At 50.0% G+C, this 16,971-nt stretch overlaps 1 protein-coding gene across 3 annotated transcripts in view; it reads left to right on the plus strand.

The window, feature by feature from the left end:
• The window catches only part of relch (RAB11 binding and LisH domain, coiled-coil and HEAT repeat containing), a gene marked incomplete at its 5' end in the record, with an annotated part of 44,020 nt that overhangs the window by 9,233 nt on the left and 17,816 nt on the right, over positions 1-16,971 (plus strand). The window contains 10 exons of one of the 3 annotated variants that reach the window (XM_080854933.1): positions 184-275; positions 971-1,237; positions 2,022-2,097; positions 2,388-2,483; positions 2,778-2,801; positions 12,220-12,332; positions 13,456-13,546; positions 14,650-14,721; positions 15,930-16,070; positions 16,588-16,752. In XM_080854933.1, coding sequence (XP_080711059.1) covers positions 184-275; positions 971-1,237; positions 2,022-2,097; positions 2,388-2,483; positions 2,778-2,801; positions 12,220-12,332; positions 13,456-13,546; positions 14,650-14,721; positions 15,930-16,070; positions 16,588-16,752 — 1,137 coding nt within the window. The remainder of the gene's footprint in view (positions 1-183; positions 276-970; positions 1,238-2,021; positions 2,098-2,387; positions 2,484-2,777; positions 2,802-12,219; positions 12,333-13,455; positions 13,547-14,649; positions 14,722-15,929; positions 16,071-16,587; positions 16,753-16,971) is intronic. The other 2 variants (XM_080854934.1, XM_080854935.1) reach the window with 2 other exon arrangements.

The following is a 16,971-nucleotide window of genomic DNA, read 5'->3' on the forward strand; positions in this document are numbered from 1 at the left end:
TGCTAAAGGTCTCAAGACAAGAACATCTCTTACGACTGGCCGGTACCTTCACAACAGTAACTAGCAAAAGTAGCTGATCTCGCTCTCTATCTCTCTCTCTCTCTCTCTCTCTCTCTCTCTCTCTCTCTCTCTCTCATTCTATCTCCTTTCTTTCTTTCTTTCTTTCTTTTTATCTCCCATCAGCAAACAGAGGTAGTAGAGGAGCTGGAGTACCAGATCAGCCTTTTAAACAACGAGAAGCAGACCCTGGCCGAGCAGATCAAGAAACTGCAAAGGTACTGCTGTCTCCCTCACCTCCACCTTCAAAGGTTCTGCAGTGGTTCTTTAAAAACCCTGAAGGACCTGTGTAGAGTTTTTAACTCAGAAACTCTAGTCTTTTAGGTTTCTTAAAGTGTCCTGAAAAAAAAAATCCCCATTTTGCATTGAGTGTCGTCCACATAGAGAAACCTTTCCAGGCAACACTGGAGCTAACCTCATTACTTAGAACTCAAAACTGAAAATTACTCTGAAGCTGAAAGCCAAAAAAAGCCTCACCACCAGTATGTCTTTTAGACTCTCTGTGACAAGCCAAGGTTGAAGGCCTCTTAAGGGTCCAGCTCTGCAGGACACTAATCAGAGCAGGCATTCATAACAGAGAGACACACACACACACACACACAACCACACACACACACAATCACAGACACACACTCAACTACAAGGACTAGCACTCACAGCCTGACAGTTATTCATTGTATCAGCCCAGAGTTGACTATGCTTCTCTGGTGAAGCGCTCCCCTCTCTCTTTATCTATCTATCTATCTATCTATCTATCTACCTATCTATCTCTCTGTCTCTCTCTCTCTCTCTCTCTTAGTCTTTTTCTTTTAATTTTTAATCCATTCCTTTCATCTTCAAGTGACCTTTATAAGCCGGCGGAACCTTTCAGGTAGACATGAAAAGTGTGCTGACCCAAGCGGTTTATTTGCAGTGAGATCCAGGAGCTAAAAAAGAATGTCTCGACCCCGCTGTCCGTTACCATGGAGACGGGTCAGTCCAGGTTGGACTCGGTGGAGGACCGGGCGTCGCTGGACAACGGGCAGTATCTGGACATCCGGGGTGTGACTGAGCGAGAGGAGGGGAAGGACGCCAGCGCTAACCCCGCCTCTGCTCCTGCCCCGGCCACGCCCCGCCACAGCAAATTAAAAAGCCAGCCGCCCTACAGCAAAGAGCCCGTCCAATTAGACCGGCCCAATAGGTGAAAACTTCTCTCTCACACACACACACACACACACATCTATCTCAATCTGCTGTGTGTAGTCATTGCAACCTGATGTATAGATTTGTACTTTGAAGTTACGTTGCACTTTAAATCAACCACATGTTTACTAGGTAGAGACAAAGACTCTCAAGGAGATGATGGGAAATCATCATCCATAAAGTTCGAATCACACCAAATTGTACCAAAAAGTATTTTGAAACACAGGTCTCTAACCACACAGTATAGTTTGTCCAGCTTACATGTGAAGTAAAGCAGTTCTCTGCCTCAGACATTAATTGTAAAGAAAAACAGTTTATTAAATCTTATAGGGCTACAGAATCATGAAGTGTAATTTTGCCACTAGGTGGTGTGTGATTTGTTCCATCGATTGTCCACTAGGGGGCAGGATGGTACCTTGAGCAGATGCACCGGGCTGGCAGTGCTCTGCCATGCCAGGGCTCTCCTACTGACCCTGCAACTTATTCAGAGTGTCATCACCTTTGCCATCTGGCTAGAGGGGGAAACTAGCGACAGTAGATGTGGATTTGCTCAAGTATTTGACCTCCTTTTGCACTTGCAGCAGTGTCAGCACTTTAAACTTCAGATCCTCTTTATAGGAGGGAAATTGCATTCATAAATGGAGCTGTGCCTGGCTGCTGAGGGGCCTGTAAAATCCTGTTTTTGTTTCATGCCTGTCCTGTGGAAGATTGTAAAGTCTTGCTTGTTTGTTTGTTTTGTTTTGGTTGGTTATTTATTTATTTGTTGCTTGTGCCCCTGACAGGAAGTTGTCTCCTGCCTTTCAACAGGCGCTTTTGTCCTTCTGTCGGATGTCTGCTGACAGTCGCCTCGGCTCAGAGGTAAGTGACGGACGCTCCGGTTTCACTCACACACACACACACACACACACACACACACACACACACACACACGCACACACAAAACACACACACACCCCCTGTCATCACCACCACAACATGCTTGGACAGGGTGGATGTAAGCTGGGGGGACTACATGTTTGTGCTGGGGGTGGGGGAGCTCATTTTTAATCACTGATAGCTAAAGCTCCCTGTAAGTGTGTGTGTGTGTGTGTGTGTGTGTGTGTGTGTGTGTGTGTGTGTGTGTGTGTGTGTGCGTGTGCGCGTTGCAGGTGTCCCGTATCGCAGACAGTGAGGAGAGTGTGATGCTGATGCTGGGCCGCTGCCTACCTCACATCGTCCCCAACGTCCTGCTGGCTAAGCGAGAGGTTTGTCCCTCCTGTGTTCCCTTCCACTCAATACCCCACCCCACCCCACCCCACCCCACCCCACCCCACTTTCCATTATGGCTGTCCGGTCCACTGTGGCTGCTTCTCTCTTTTGTTTGGATATCAGCATTGTCAAGTTGGACTGTTTTTTTTTTGTTTTGTTTCTCACACCGATACTCATTTCTCCCTACCTCTCCTCCTCCTCCTCCACTGTACATTGGTGTCCTTTTGATTCTTTTTCTTCGTTTGTTTTCACACATTCTCTCGCTTTCATGCATGCCTCTCTGCTTCCAGAGAATGGTTGCACACCTGTGTCAGGTGAGTGGATCGCATCGGCACGCTTTCAGCATCTTCTTACCCCCCCCCCCAGGCTGCGCCCGCGCCACCCCTCTTACCCCCTTCCCATCCTCACCCCACCCACCCATGCCCGTCTGTGTATGTGCTCAACAGTCCATGTCCATCTCTCCTTCCACTTGGCTTCCCATTGGCTGGATCTGCCATCGCTTCACTGAAGGCACTAAAAGAGCAAACTTATACATTTCACCTCAGCTCCTGAGGCTTTGTGTGTGTGTGTTTGTTCGTGTGATTGTGCGTGTGCGCGTGTTTGGCTGTGTGTGCACGTGTTCGTGCATGTGTGCGCGTCTGTGCGTGTGTCTGTGTGTCTGTGTGTCTGTGTGTGTGTGTGTGTGTGTGTGTGTGTGTGTGTGTGTGTGTGTGTGTGTGTGTGTGTTAAAAACGGCTGAGGTTTCTGTGTGCAGCAATTGCAGGAACAGTAACAAGCAGACCACTCTGGGCTTCCTTTTCCTGCTGTAAATCTCCACTAATAATGCTGAGTAGTGTGTGGTTTGTGTTTCTCGTGTTTCTACAGCGTTCAGTAGAACCGTGGTTCTCACAGCTGAGACTTGCCCTCAATGACCCAGCGTCCCTCATTTCTCATAAGACTAAAAACACCATTTTGTGTGTGGTTTGTTATTCATTTACTGAAGATAACAGTACAGTGAAGCTGGAAATAAAACAACTAATTTTGGGACAATGTAAGTAAGTAGGAAGTTAATGCACTATGAGCAGTGCAACCAATTGCACGTAAACTACTTTAACATGATACTTTTCAGCAAAGTGTTTCACAATCGTTTTGCTTGGGGGAAACCGTTGGGGGTAATGAGCAGGTTCCGTCCGGGGTAATGTTGCTTTTGTTGCCCCACAAATGTGAAGTTGGCAATCAGACATCGTTTTAGTAACAAACACATGTCATGTCCTGTAGAAACACATACACACACATATGTACTCTCACACACACACACACACAAACACACAAACACACAAACACAAGTGTACGCACAGACACATATGTGCCAACACCCTGGTCCCATCACCTGGTGAGAACAGGCCTGTGGTTGTGCTTAGGGCTGAAAGAGTCTCTCTCTCTCTCTCTCTCTGTCTCTCTCTCTGTCTGATTTGCATAGCTTTGTTTTTTTTACGGTCACACTGACAGTTTAGTGGAGTCTGGCCACCCTCCAGAACCTTTAAGAAAACAAACTGTGCACAGAGCAGCCCACTTTCCTCATTCCTGCCCGCGGACTTTGAGCTTTATCTGTTAATCATGACTGTTAGGTCTGTACCTGCCTCTGCCACCATCACCACCACCATCACCTTATCCTCCTCCACTTTCTACTCCCCCTCTCCTGCCTTCCTCGCTCTCCCTCTTCGTGTATTTACTCCTACTGTTTCATTGCGGCTCCTTTTCCAGTCCAAGGGCACACCCAAAGCACTTAACCTCCAACGACAGGACAGCAGGGCGCGTGGGGGTGGTGTGGAGGGGTGGTTGGGTAAGAACAAAAGATCTTGGATATACCACCAGGCCTTGTCACACACCTGCCAAAGCCATAGAATTGCTGCTACTTGGAAGTGTTTAAGCTCCCCCTCACTCGACCATGTGGTGGGAAACGTTTGCTCAAGCCCAGCACTAAAGTGATAGGGAAGAGGGGAATAGACTGCTTGTCAAAATGACCATGATGGATGGTTGTTATGATATGTAATTTCAACAGTTTAGGGTCTGGTGTGGTTAGAGAGGATAAGGGGTGGGGGGTCCAGAGGGCGAAATTAAAGCCCATTGGTTTGCCCAGAATGGGGGATTCAGAAGTGTACAGTTCTGGAGTTATTGTTGCGCAAGGCAGTAGGAGGCCTGCAAGGCAGTGCTTGGGAAGCTGTAGGGATTTTAGTGTGTTTGCATTAAACACAATCCTTGTCTGCACCCTGCGGGTAAGTGCTTTCCAGATCATAGTTCCTTGTCGTAGTAACCTACGACAGTACAGATGGGACGTGACATCGTCACGGCTCCAATTCGAATACACTATTCATTCACGCCGGAAGGCTGAAATATGTCAATCATCTCCTGAGCCCGCCCCCTCAGGAGCGCATATAAAAGGCAGCGCTTGACATATGATCACCCTCTTTTCCAATTTCGACGTTAGGTATCCGTACCTAACCTCACTCTTCGTTACGCTCGAAAATTTTGCTACTTGCTAATTTATCCTCGTGTGCTTAAAACTCTTTGTAGCCGGTGAGTTGGGTTTTCCCCTTTCACTAGCTCTGGGTGCAACGAGTTTATTGGCTTGTTTTATTCTGCTATTCTGTCGAGTCGCTGTATTGTAACGTGTTACTAGCCAGTCGCTGACTAGCTTGCTAATCACCTGCTAAGTGCTTGTTACTTTACTTCACTCGCACTAATTTCTGTTTTCTACAGTTATGTCCTCCAAACAGGTGTACCCGGACTGCGGGCACGCCAGAGAGAAGGGGGACCGTCACCGCATGTGCCTTCGCTGCCTGGGCAAGGACCACGCAGCTGCTGCCCTTGGTGAAGACGACCCCGCGTGTGAACTCTGTGCCAAAATGGATTTGGCCAGAGTCAGGAAGCGCCATGCGTTCTGGCAACGCAGCGGCTCTGGTGCGAGTACTCCAGCGCCGACTGGGGGGGCTCCCCCACTCGGCCCTCGTGCTCCGTCGGCTTCCAGCAGCGTAGTGTGTGGCAACCGCCCTCGTGCCGTTGCCTCATCCGCTAGCCCTTCCCACTCGCCCATACCTCCCCTCGCCCCACTGGTGGCCGAGGACCGCGAGGCGGTGGAACTGCCCTCCTGCTTCGAGGAGTTGCCTGCCCTCGAGCTGGATTTCGGACTGGACACCGAGAGCCTGCCCGAACTCGAGGAGCTCTCGGATGAGAGCGAGGAGATGGACGTGACCGAGCAGCTGCCCGTCACCTCCAGGACCCTGGGCCAACAACTGCACGAGGTGGCGCTGAGGGCTGCGACCTACCTCGGTCTCCCTCTCCCGTCACCTCCCGTCGTGCAGCCTTCCCTGCTGGACGGCGAGTTCTACGGCGGCCCTCCAGCCTCAGCTCCCAGCCCCCTCCCCTTCTTCGCGGAGGTGCACAGAGAGCACACAGCGACCTGGGCCACACCCTATTCTGGACGGGCTCCGGTCCCAGGCTTCGCCGCCTACCTCCACCTCGACCAGGCAAAGGAGAGCGGCTACCTCTCCGTCCCTCAGGTAGAAGACGCGGTGGCTGCATACCTCTCGCCCTCTGCTCCCACAGCGCGTCTCGGCCAAAAGCCCACCCTGCCGTCCCGGGTTTCCCGTCACCAGGCTTCGTTGGCTGAGAAGGCGTACCTGGCGGCTGGGCAAGCCGCCTGCTCCACCAACACCTCTGCTCTCCTGCAGCGCTATCAAGCAAGGCTGCTTACTGAGCTAGCCGCGTCGTTGGGAGGCGAACACCAGGTGGTATCCGAGCTGCGCCGGGCTACTGACCTCTCTCTCCGCCTTACCCGCTGCACAGCGCAGGCACAAGGGAGAGTCATGGGCGCCTCTGTCGCGACTCTTCGCTCGCTCTGGCTGTCTCTGGCGAGGCTCAGCGACAAAGAAAAGGCTCCTCTCCTAGACTCGCCACTCACCACCGACGGGATCTTCGGTGAGTCCGTGGAAACGATGGCCGCCCAGTTTGAGGCAGAAAAGAAGAGCAGCGAGGCTTTCCGAGCCTGGATGCCACGCTCTACCTCTGACCAACGCTCTTCTGATCAGGCGACACCAGCCACGGGGTCCAAGCGCAGCGGCTTCCGCTCACCAGCGCCTCCACCAGCTAAGGTGCAGGCTCGCCGTGGATGGCACAGACACCCCTTCCGTCTCTCGGAGCAGCCCGACTCGCATCAGCCTGCTCCGCGCCAGACGCAGAGCGCACCCCACGCCCCACACCAGAAGGCTGCCAAGCGTGGTAAAGGTCGCGGATTCTCTCCTGCCTCCTGATCCAAGGCTGAAGAAGAGGAGAGGGGGAGAGGTGGAATCCTCACCACCAGGGAAATTGGCCCGATACTCGCATGCAAAACTCATGCCAGCAACGGTTTGTCATGTTACACCAACACAAAATATATCTGTCCCAACTGTCCCTTTAGGCACAGCGCTTCGACATGTAAATGTAACTCCCCCCGCAGTGTCCCCACTGCACATCACACATTTTTTATTCAAACTGAGGGGGCAACCCCAGATCTCGTCCCCCTCCTCAGTCGGAGCGGGCACAGATCTAGACTTAATCAGATTGAATATGAGCGAGCTAGTGCTCGACCTATTGTTTCTCTCTCGGCCCAACCTGCACGGTTGTGTGGAGAGCTGGCGCGCATGCGCAGTGTCACCCTGGGTTCTAAAAACCATTTCAGTGGGTTATACGCTCCAGTTTGCCCGCCCCCCCCCCAAGGTTCAGGGGCGTAGTTCAAACGATAGTGCCACGGCATCAAGCGGTCTTCCTACAGGAGGAAATAGACTCCCTCCTGAGAAAAGGAGCTATTCAGTCTGTTCCGCTCGGAGACGAGAACAGGGGGTTTTTCAGTCGCTATTTTCTAGTTCCAAAAAAGGACGGAAAATATCGACCGATCTTAGACCTCCGTATTCTGAACAAAGCTCTCATGACGATGAAATTCAGAATGCTGACCCCTCGTCTATTGATTCAGTACATAAGATCAGGAGATTGGTTCACCTCCATCGATCTAAAAGACGCATACTTCCATATCCCGATCCACCCCAGACACCGACAGTTTCTGAGGTTTGCGTTCGGAGGGAAGGCATATCAGTTCTGCGCGCTGCCTTTCGGTCTAGCTCTGGCACCAAGGGTATTCACGAAATGCGTAGAAGCAGCCATCGCCCCTTTGCGGAGACAAGGCTTGCGTATTCACAATTACTTAGACGACTGGCTCATTTGCTCAAAGTCAAAAGAAGCGGCGTTGCAGGAGTGCCATCTAGTGGTGTTGCACCTACATCGTCTGGGCTTCGTGGTGAACAGAGACAAAAGCGTCTTAATTCCCAGTCAATCCGCTCTCTTTCTAGGCATGGATTTAAACTCCACCTCTATGACGGTTGGGTTATCTCATGGAAGAATAGAGGCAATCAGGTCGTGTGTGAGTCAGTTCAAACTGAAAAAGAAAGTCTCATCCCTTCTTTGCCAAAGACTAATGGGGATGATGGCTTCGGCCGCTATAGCGTTACCTCTCGGAATGCTACACGCACGGCCCTTCCAATCGTGGTACCTCTCTCTGAAACTCAGTCCCGCCAGGAACAGTTACGAGAGAGTGACAGTAGATGCCAGGTGCCTGAAAGCACTGGCGATCTGGAGAACGCCACACTTCCTCACGGCGGCAGCGCCGATGGGCATAGTGACACGTCGCTTAGTGATAACCACAGACGCTTCCACGACAGGGTGGGGAGCGATCTGCGAGGGGAAATCAGTGAACGGCCTCTGGTCTGCGACGGAGGCCGAGTCACACATAAATGTCTTAGAACTCAAGACGATTTTCCTGGCGCTGCAGCACTTTCTGCCCATGTTAAACGGTCAGCACGTACTAGTCAGGACAGACAACACGTCAGCGATCGCCTATATCAATCGCCAAGGGGGTGTTCGGTCGCCGACTCTGCATCACCTGGCAACCCGCCTGCTCATGTGGGCGGCAACTCGCATCAGTTCCCTCAGAGCAGTTCATGTTCCGGGCCACCTCAACTGGGGCGCGGACTTGTTGTCGAGGGGCAATCCACGGGCGGCAGACTGGTGTCTGCACCCTCAAGTGATCGAACAGATCTGGCTGCGTTTTCACAGGGCTCAGGTGGACCTGTTTGCCAACAGGGAAAACACCTGCTGCCCTCTCTGGTTCTCGCTGGGGGGAGACAACCCCCCATTAGGTGTGGACGCGCTGGGCCACCAATGGCCGAACAGGCGTCTTTACGCTTTTCCCCCGATCCCTCTCCTTCAGCAGGTGCTGAGCAGGATAATGGACGAGGGCAGAGAATTAATATTAGTAGCTCCCCATTGGCCCAATCGACCATGGTGCGCAGATCTCTACAGGATGTCAGTGCGGCCTCCCTGGGTGCTACCTCTACGGAGGGATCTCCTGACGCAGGCGCACGGCACGATATGGCATCCACGACCGGAGCTGTGGCGGCTCAGTGCCTGGCACCTGAAAGGAGCAGGCTCATAGCTTCGGGTCTGTCTGATGCAGTGGTGTCCACGATACAGAGTGCTCGGGCTCTGTCGACACGGTCCCTCTATACGCTGAAGTGGCGCAGGTTTGATCAATGGTGTGTCGCGCGTCAGTACGACTCCATCAACTGCGCTTTGAGCGTCATTTTAGAATTCCTGCAGCATTTGTTTGACGAGGGGAAGGCTGCTTCCACTCTCAAAGTTTACCTGGCGGCTATTTCAGCCTGTCATGCAGGCATCAATGGTAAAACCCCAGGTAATCACCCTTTAACGTCACGCTTTATGGCTGGCGTGAGGCGTCTCAGAGTGCCTGATAGGCACTTGGTGCCCTCATGGGATCTACTGGTGGTTTTACGCGCTCTTACAGGGCCTCCGTTCGAGCCCCTTGAGGAGGTAGACATGAAATTTGTCTCTTTTAAAACTGCGCTTTTACTGGCCCTTGTGTCAGCCAAGCGCGTGGGCGATTTGCGCGCTCTGTCAGTCAGCGCATCTTGCCTTCAGTTCGCGATCGCTGGTGATAAAGTGGTTATGCGACCTAATGCTGCCTACACACCCAAGGTGGTTTCAACTCCTTTTCGCAACCAAGTAATTGAATTGGCAGTGTTTTCGCCTCCTCCTTTCGCTTCAGCGGATGAGGAGCGCCTGAATAAACTATGCCCAGTGCGCGCTCTCCGATGTTATACGGAGCGCACGAGTGCTTTCAGAAAAACTGACCAGCTGTTTGTCTGCTTTGGCGCACAGGCAAGGGGCAGACCTCTTTCAAAACCGAGCCTTTCCCGTTGGATAGTGGAGGCTATCGTTTTGTCTTATAAGAGTTTATCCTTAGAGCCCCCAGTGAAGTTGCGTGCGCACTCCACTCGGGGAGTTGCTTCCTCCTGGGCCTTGTTGAAAGGCGTCTCAGTCGAGGAAATATGTAAGGCTGCGAGTTGGAATTCTCGCCACACCTTCATAAGATTCTATATGTTAGATGTGTCGACCCCCTCCTTCTTGCAGGGGGTCTTGCACGCTGAAAATTCAATAGCCCCGCAGAGCCTGTGAATGGTTTCTTAAATATGAACGGGTGTCAGTCCTTTTTCATGGTTAAATGCTGACATTCCGGTATATGGGGATATCGTGTAGACATACGATTGGAAATCGTTGTAGTCTACATGGAATGGTTATTAAAAATATATACTACGTGTTCATTAGCTTTTATGGTCAAACGCAGATGAACCGTTAACCACCAGCTGCCGTGTGTGCCTCTTGGGAGGTCAGAAATACGAGGAGCTGGTCAAGGCTGATTGACACTGTATTTTTCACGCGTGAAGGGATACGGTCCCATCTGTACTGTCGTAGGTTACTACGACAAGGAACGTCTCGGTTACTTACGTAACCTCGGTTCCTTTAGTCGGAACCGTAGACAGTACAAAGTTTGCGTGTACAGTGTCCATTCTTCTTGGAGTGGGTGTGTTCTTATGTTACGCTCAAAATTGTCCAAGAGGGTGATCATATGTCAAGCGCTGCCTTTTATATGCGCTCCTGAGGGGGCGGGCTCAGGAGATGATTGACATATTTCAGCCTTCCGGCGTGAATGAATAGTGTATTCGAATTGGAGCCGTGACGATGTCACGTCCCATCTGTACTGTCTACGGTTCCGACTAAAGGAACCGAGGTTACGTAAGTAACCGAGACGTTTTCGCGTACAGCTGCTTTTACTAGTCCCTGTAGTTGGGAGGTAATTGATCTGAAAACAAACAAACAAAGGAATAAAACGTAAGCCCCACACACACACACACACACACACACACACACACACACACAGCATGTGGCGCTGTCCCATAGCTCATGTGGCTGTACTGGTGTTGAGATGTGCATTAGCTCCCAGCTCCGACAGTAGCAGGGACAGGGTGAGGCCCAGACCTCAAGCTGGCCAGCAGCCAAACCAAATACTTTGAATGATTTCTCTCCGACTCTTTATCTCTCTCCATCTCTTTCCATCTATCTATCTCTCTTGGCCTCAGAGGTGCTGCCTTACTGCAGTTGCTTTTTGTCTTTTTCTGACTCCATAAAAATGACATATTATTGCTGTCTGTCTGTTTGTGTGTCTGTCTCTGCCAGTCTATATTTATATCTGTTTGCCTGTCTATGGCTCTCTCTTTGTCTATCGGTTCATCTGTTATATCTTACTTCCCTCTGTGAAAAGAGAGGCTACTGCTCAGACACGCGTCCCTCTGAAAAGAGAAAAGAGAGGCTACTGCTCAGACACGCGTCCCTCTGAAAAGAGAGGCAGCTCCTCAGACACGCGTCCCTCTGTTAAAAGAGAAAAAGAGAAGTTGCTCACAGTGACATTTGGCGGCCTGTCTTCCTCTAAGGTAGGTTAGGTGAAGTGAGTGAAATGGAGAACCAAACAAGCATGGCGTCTCCCTCCCGGCAGCTTGGCCACAGGTTTATTTTGCACCTTGTTTTTTTCTCCCTCTCGCCGCCTCCCCCCGCTGAGGTTTGCCCTCTGGCATTTGTTAAAGGTGCACTTTTTTAAGCCACAGCCAGGGCAACACGAGGACACAAGTCCGTGCTCTCAGGCCAAATTAGACCTGACTAGTTTTCCTGTTTGATGCTTTCCCTTATCCTTCCATGCTTTTACATTGTTTTTGAACTGGTGTGTTGTGCTCCGTGTCAAGGCTCTAGGGGTTGGGAGAGTGACCAATGTTTGGCCATGAGGTGTGGATCAAGGGCAGGCTGCCCAGTCTGGAGTGTTGAGGCTCCTTTTTAAAAAATAAAATTTAAAAAATGAAACAAACTGTTGACAGGAGTTTCCCTTAATGCAGCTCCAGCACCCGTTATGTATGTAACTTCGGAGTTCAAGGTAAGGGCTGGACAGCGAGAGAGAGGAGAGCTGAGAGTGCTGTACAGGGCCCACCCCAGTGCATTGTGGGTGTTTGTGGGGCCATGGGTAGGTCTGCGTGGGTCATTTGTGAAAGAGGTCGTCGTAAAGTTTCTTCCCTTCTGTTCTATCCTGCTTGCCAGATCTCTTGTTGTTTTTTCCCATCCTTGCTCTCCTTTGCCGTTGGTGTTGGTGGGGTGTGTATGTGGGTGTCAGTTATGTAAGCGGGCCAAGTGGGTTATGCATGCAACAAGTGTGTGTGTGTGTGTGTGTGTGTCTGTGTGTGTCTGTGTGTGTGTCTGTGTCTGTGTGTGTGTGTGTGTGTGTGTGTGTGTGTTACACACTGACTCTTGTCTACCCTCTCTCAGGAGCTGATTCCCCTCATCCTGTGTACGGCCTGCCTGCACCCGGAGCCCAAGGAGAGAGACCAGCTCCTGCACATCCTCTTCAACCTCATCAAGAGGCCGGATGACGAACAGAGGTGTGTGTGTGTGTGTGTGTGTGTGTGTGTGTGTGTGTGTGTCTAAGGGGTGTTTTGTGGGTCTCTTCCGGTGGTAAAATTCTGTGATGAACAGACAGACAGACCTTCTATGCAAGTGGGAGATGGAGGCCAACTTTAGAATTGTGTTGAGTAGGGCCCAGTCTGGTCTAGTTTGTTTCACAGTGTGACTGAAAATGTGTGTGCGTGTGTGTGTGTGTGTGTGTGTGTGTGTGTGTGTGTGTGTGTGAGTGAGTGTGAGAGAGAGAGAGAGAGAGAGAGAGAGAGAGATAGACCAAAAGAAATAAAGAGAGATGGCATTGTCCATGAAACCAGAGACTGACTTCCCAGATGACTGTGGAAACTTTCTCAGTGCCATAAATATGAACCTTTTACTGTAATACTAATTATAACCGAGCTACACCATGACATTAATGGTTCTACGAGACCGAGGTCACAGGTTCAATCCAGCTCCCATGAGGCACTGGCACAATTGAAACTGATACCAGTATATACTTTTCATCACGTCATACCAAGGCCTCTTGTAAATCAATAGGGCAGCATTCTCCCATGCACAGAAGTAACAAAAACAAAACAAAAGCACACAGCTACGCACTGTTCAGCTTATGCATTTTATCCCCTTGACTTCAAAGGGGGGAGGCGTAATCTCCTGTGTCTCGATCAGCTAATTAAAAAGAGACTCACAGGTAGAGGAAGTGGGGGGGCGCCCATTTCATGACGTGGAGAAGTCCCAAACGGTCGACTCTATGTCAGTATCGGCTCTGCACGCTGCAGAAAGATTTAAAAAGTCCATGTTCCAAGTTGTTTACGAAAACCAAAATAAAGGTTAATAAGAGGTTGTGACTCAGTTAACTTCTATTTGAACTAAATCATGCCTTTTTCATGAGCCTGCCATTCTGGAGTTGAGCGCTGCGGCCGTGACTGGAGTGCTTAGGGGAAAATACGCGTAACTGAAATGCGCGAAAGGGAGAATACGAACCGTGTGTATTGTTGAGTAAAACACAGAGTTGTGTGATGCGATGGGCCACTGTCCTTTCAGACAGCACCCCTCGACACAAGGCTGGTAGCGTCCTGCTGGTGACCTTTGACCCCTGTGTGTTTGCAGGCAGATGATCCTGACTGGTTGCGTGGCATTCGCCCGGCATGTTGGCCCCACACGTGTGGAGGCCGAGCTTCTGCCCCAATGCTGGGAACAGGTCAGACATTTTACTCACACTCACACTCACAGGAATGCATACTCGCATACAGACACACGCAGGCACACACACACAGGCATGCCTAAATATAAATACACACACACACACACACACATATGCACATGAACACACATACTGACAGACAGAATCAAAGGTGCACACACTCACACACACACACACACTCCGAGTCTAAGGCACAAGCACACCCACTCTGTGACGGGTCACACTCAATCACACAAACACACACACACACACACACACACACAAACACACACACACACACACACGTTTGTAATTACGTTTGTCAACATTTTTCCACAGAACACTAGGAGTCATTTAAAGCGATCTGGTAACCATAACTGCAACCCTGAATCCTCCTTTCCCAGAAAGACGACACTCATTCACATTTAATTAGACGGTTACACCTGTTTAGATTCGGCGCGGCCGCAAAGGCCAAGTAAACAGCCATTTTGGTGTGTTGTGGGAGAAGGGTTGATGGAGCAGGACCAAGGAGGGGGGTGGGGGGTGAGTGTGGAGACGGGTCAGTGTGGCCGTCAACAGGATCAGCAAGGAATGCAACACTGCGGTTTAGCAGCGGGGACAGACAATGTCATGTTGTGTCTCTGCGTCTCTTTTCCTCATCACTCCCTTTTGGTTTTAATGCCACATTGACTCTCTCTTTCTTTCTTTCTTTCTCTCTCTCTGTCTCTCTGTCTTTCCCTCTTTTGCACAAACACACTCTCTTCCTTTCCCTCTTCTTACTTTTGCTTCGTCTTTCTCTCCCTCTCGCTCAAATTCAAAGTTGCTTAATTAGCATTAGAGTGTTTAGATGCGGTCTTGCCAAAGCTAGTATTTACAACATTAGAATAATATACTCAGCATTATGTTACAGTAACAGACATAATGAGAACATACATAAGTCAGAAAACAGTAATGCAATCTCTCCCCCACTCTCTTTTCCTCTCTCTCTCTCTCCCTCTCTCTCTATCTATCTCTCTCTCCCACTCTCTTTTCCTATCTCTCCCTCTACCATCTTCTCTCCCTCTCTCTCCCTCTCTATCTCTCGCTCTATCTCTCTCCCCCTCTCCCCCTCTCTCCTACAGATCAACCACAAGTATCCAGAGAGGAGGTTGCTGGTGGCTGAGTCCTGTGGAGCTCTGGCCCCCTACCTGCCTGTGAGTGCCTCTCCCACCCCGCACGCACTCCTCCCCTCTAAACCACCTGGGCAGGCCTCCGCCATTCACAGCTAATTATTTAATTTCACTAAAGAGAGACCAGACTGTTTTTCTTTTTGCACTACAGTAGATTAATTGCTTATTCTGTATCACACACACACACACACACACACACACACACACACACACACACTTCAGTCATTAACGTTTGTGTTAAATTCAGATCAAATAGGGGGGCTTGAAGAAGCAGATTGATTTATGATGACTCAGTGGGTTGCTATCATAACCCTGCTGTTTGAGAACAACATTTATTTGGGAAACCAGTAGAAACTGTCAAGTTCCTCTTTAGCTGCACTTCCTGATTTTAATCCATTTGCCACTAATCAGATGCTCTTCTGGGCACTGATAAGCTGTGTGTGCGTGTGCGTGTGCGTGCGTGCGCGCGCGCACGCCCAGGTCTATGGCTGTGGGGGTGTGCATGCATGTCACGACTGTAAATCTGTGTGTGTGTGCACATGTGCATCCACGTGAGGACGTGTGTGTGTGTAAGATTGTTTGCTGTAGGCAGGACCATCCATGTTCAGTCTAAGCAGCCTGCTGTAACCAAAGCCAGGCCTGCTGGTGGCCAGGGCCCTCAGTGGTGTGCTGGTGTTGCTCTTGCACTTCTTCCCAAAACACAACTGCAGCGCCCTGACCACGGCTCAGAGCAGTGGGTGGCCAACTGCACTCAAACCAATGGGAGCTCACAGAAGTGTGTGTGTACGCTGTGCAAGCCTGTGTGTGTGTGTGTGTGTGTGTGTGCATGCCTGTGTGTTTGGGTGTCTGGTTCCTGTGTGAATTGTGCGCACCGACGTGTACACACAAACAATGTTGGGACGGATACTTTTAAAATCTATTCCACTACAGATTACAGAACACGTATACTGAAATGTCATTTGCATTCCGGTAGATTACTCAAGTAAATACATGTAAATACGTAACACCATTACATGTAGGCTATTCCATTCCTCTCCAACGCTGTTTGTGCCTACAGGGAAGTGTTCCTTCTTCTCAAGTGTGTGTGTGTGTGTTTGTGTTTTTGTGTGCATGGGGGTGGGTAGGGGGCCCATATTTGTGTGTGTATTTGCATACAGACAGTACATTCACCAGCCTTTGTTTTTCTCTGTGTGTGTGTGTGTGTGTGTGTGTGTGTGTGCATGTGCGTGCAGAAGGAGATCCGCAGCTCTCTCGTACTCTCCATGCTGCAGCAGATGCTGGCTGAGGACAAGGCCGATATGGTGCGGGAGGCCGTGGTCAAGAGCCTGGGTATCATCATGGCCTACATCGACGACCCAGACAAGTACTCCCAGGTGTGCAGCTGTTTTTAAGCTATTTAAAAGGAAGGGTTTCTTTGGGCTTTAGGCTTAATAACTAAGGTAAACATTAAATCAATCAATCCAGTGAGGCCAGAGAGCAGAAGGTGCTACCGCCATGCCTTCCCTCTTCAACCCTCAGCAGTGCATGTGTATAATCCTGAAGGAGAAACATTATGGTCATTCAGCTTAAGGGTGTTCGTGGAGAAAGGACAGGCCATTTAACTAATGCGAGTCGTTAGCTATGTATTTTGCTAAAGAACTGAGCATTGTGCCCTACATGAAAACATGACTATTAAATTCATTTTTAATCTTTCGATGAATAGCCTGTAACCTCATATCTCAGTGATTAATGTACAATATTCTTTAAAATGTTGTTATACTCCTGCTTATAGCATTGTGACTGCTTATTTTTAAGCATGCAAGCATTGCTATTTGACGTGTTGCATGTGTGTATAATGACCGTGTGTGCATAACTGTGTGTGTGTGTGTGTGTGTGTGTTACTGTGTGTAGGGCTTTGAGATGATGCTGCTGTCCCTGGGTGACCCGTCGGAGCGGGTTGTGAATGCCACCCACCAGGTGTTCATCCCTGCTTTCGCCGCCTGGACCACAGAGCTGGGCAACCTGCAGTCCGTTCTCATCCCCTCACTGCTCAGCCGCATAGAGAAACTACTGAAGGTACAGACACAGACACATATACACATACATATATGTGTACACACACACGCACACACAAAAAGTATATAGATCTGTGGAGGCTCTGATTTGAACATGGGAGGTGTGTGTGTGTGTGTGTGTGTGTGTGTGTGAATATACAAGCACAGTGAGGCACATCAGAGACAGCTAACATTGCGCTTGTTCACAAGCAGCCTTTATGTGCTTCCCATGATTATCAGT

Source organism: Sprattus sprattus, assembly GCF_963457725.1.
Source record: "Sprattus sprattus genome assembly, chromosome: 17".
Lineage (NCBI taxonomy): Eukaryota > Metazoa > Chordata > Actinopteri > Clupeiformes > Clupeidae > Sprattus > Sprattus sprattus.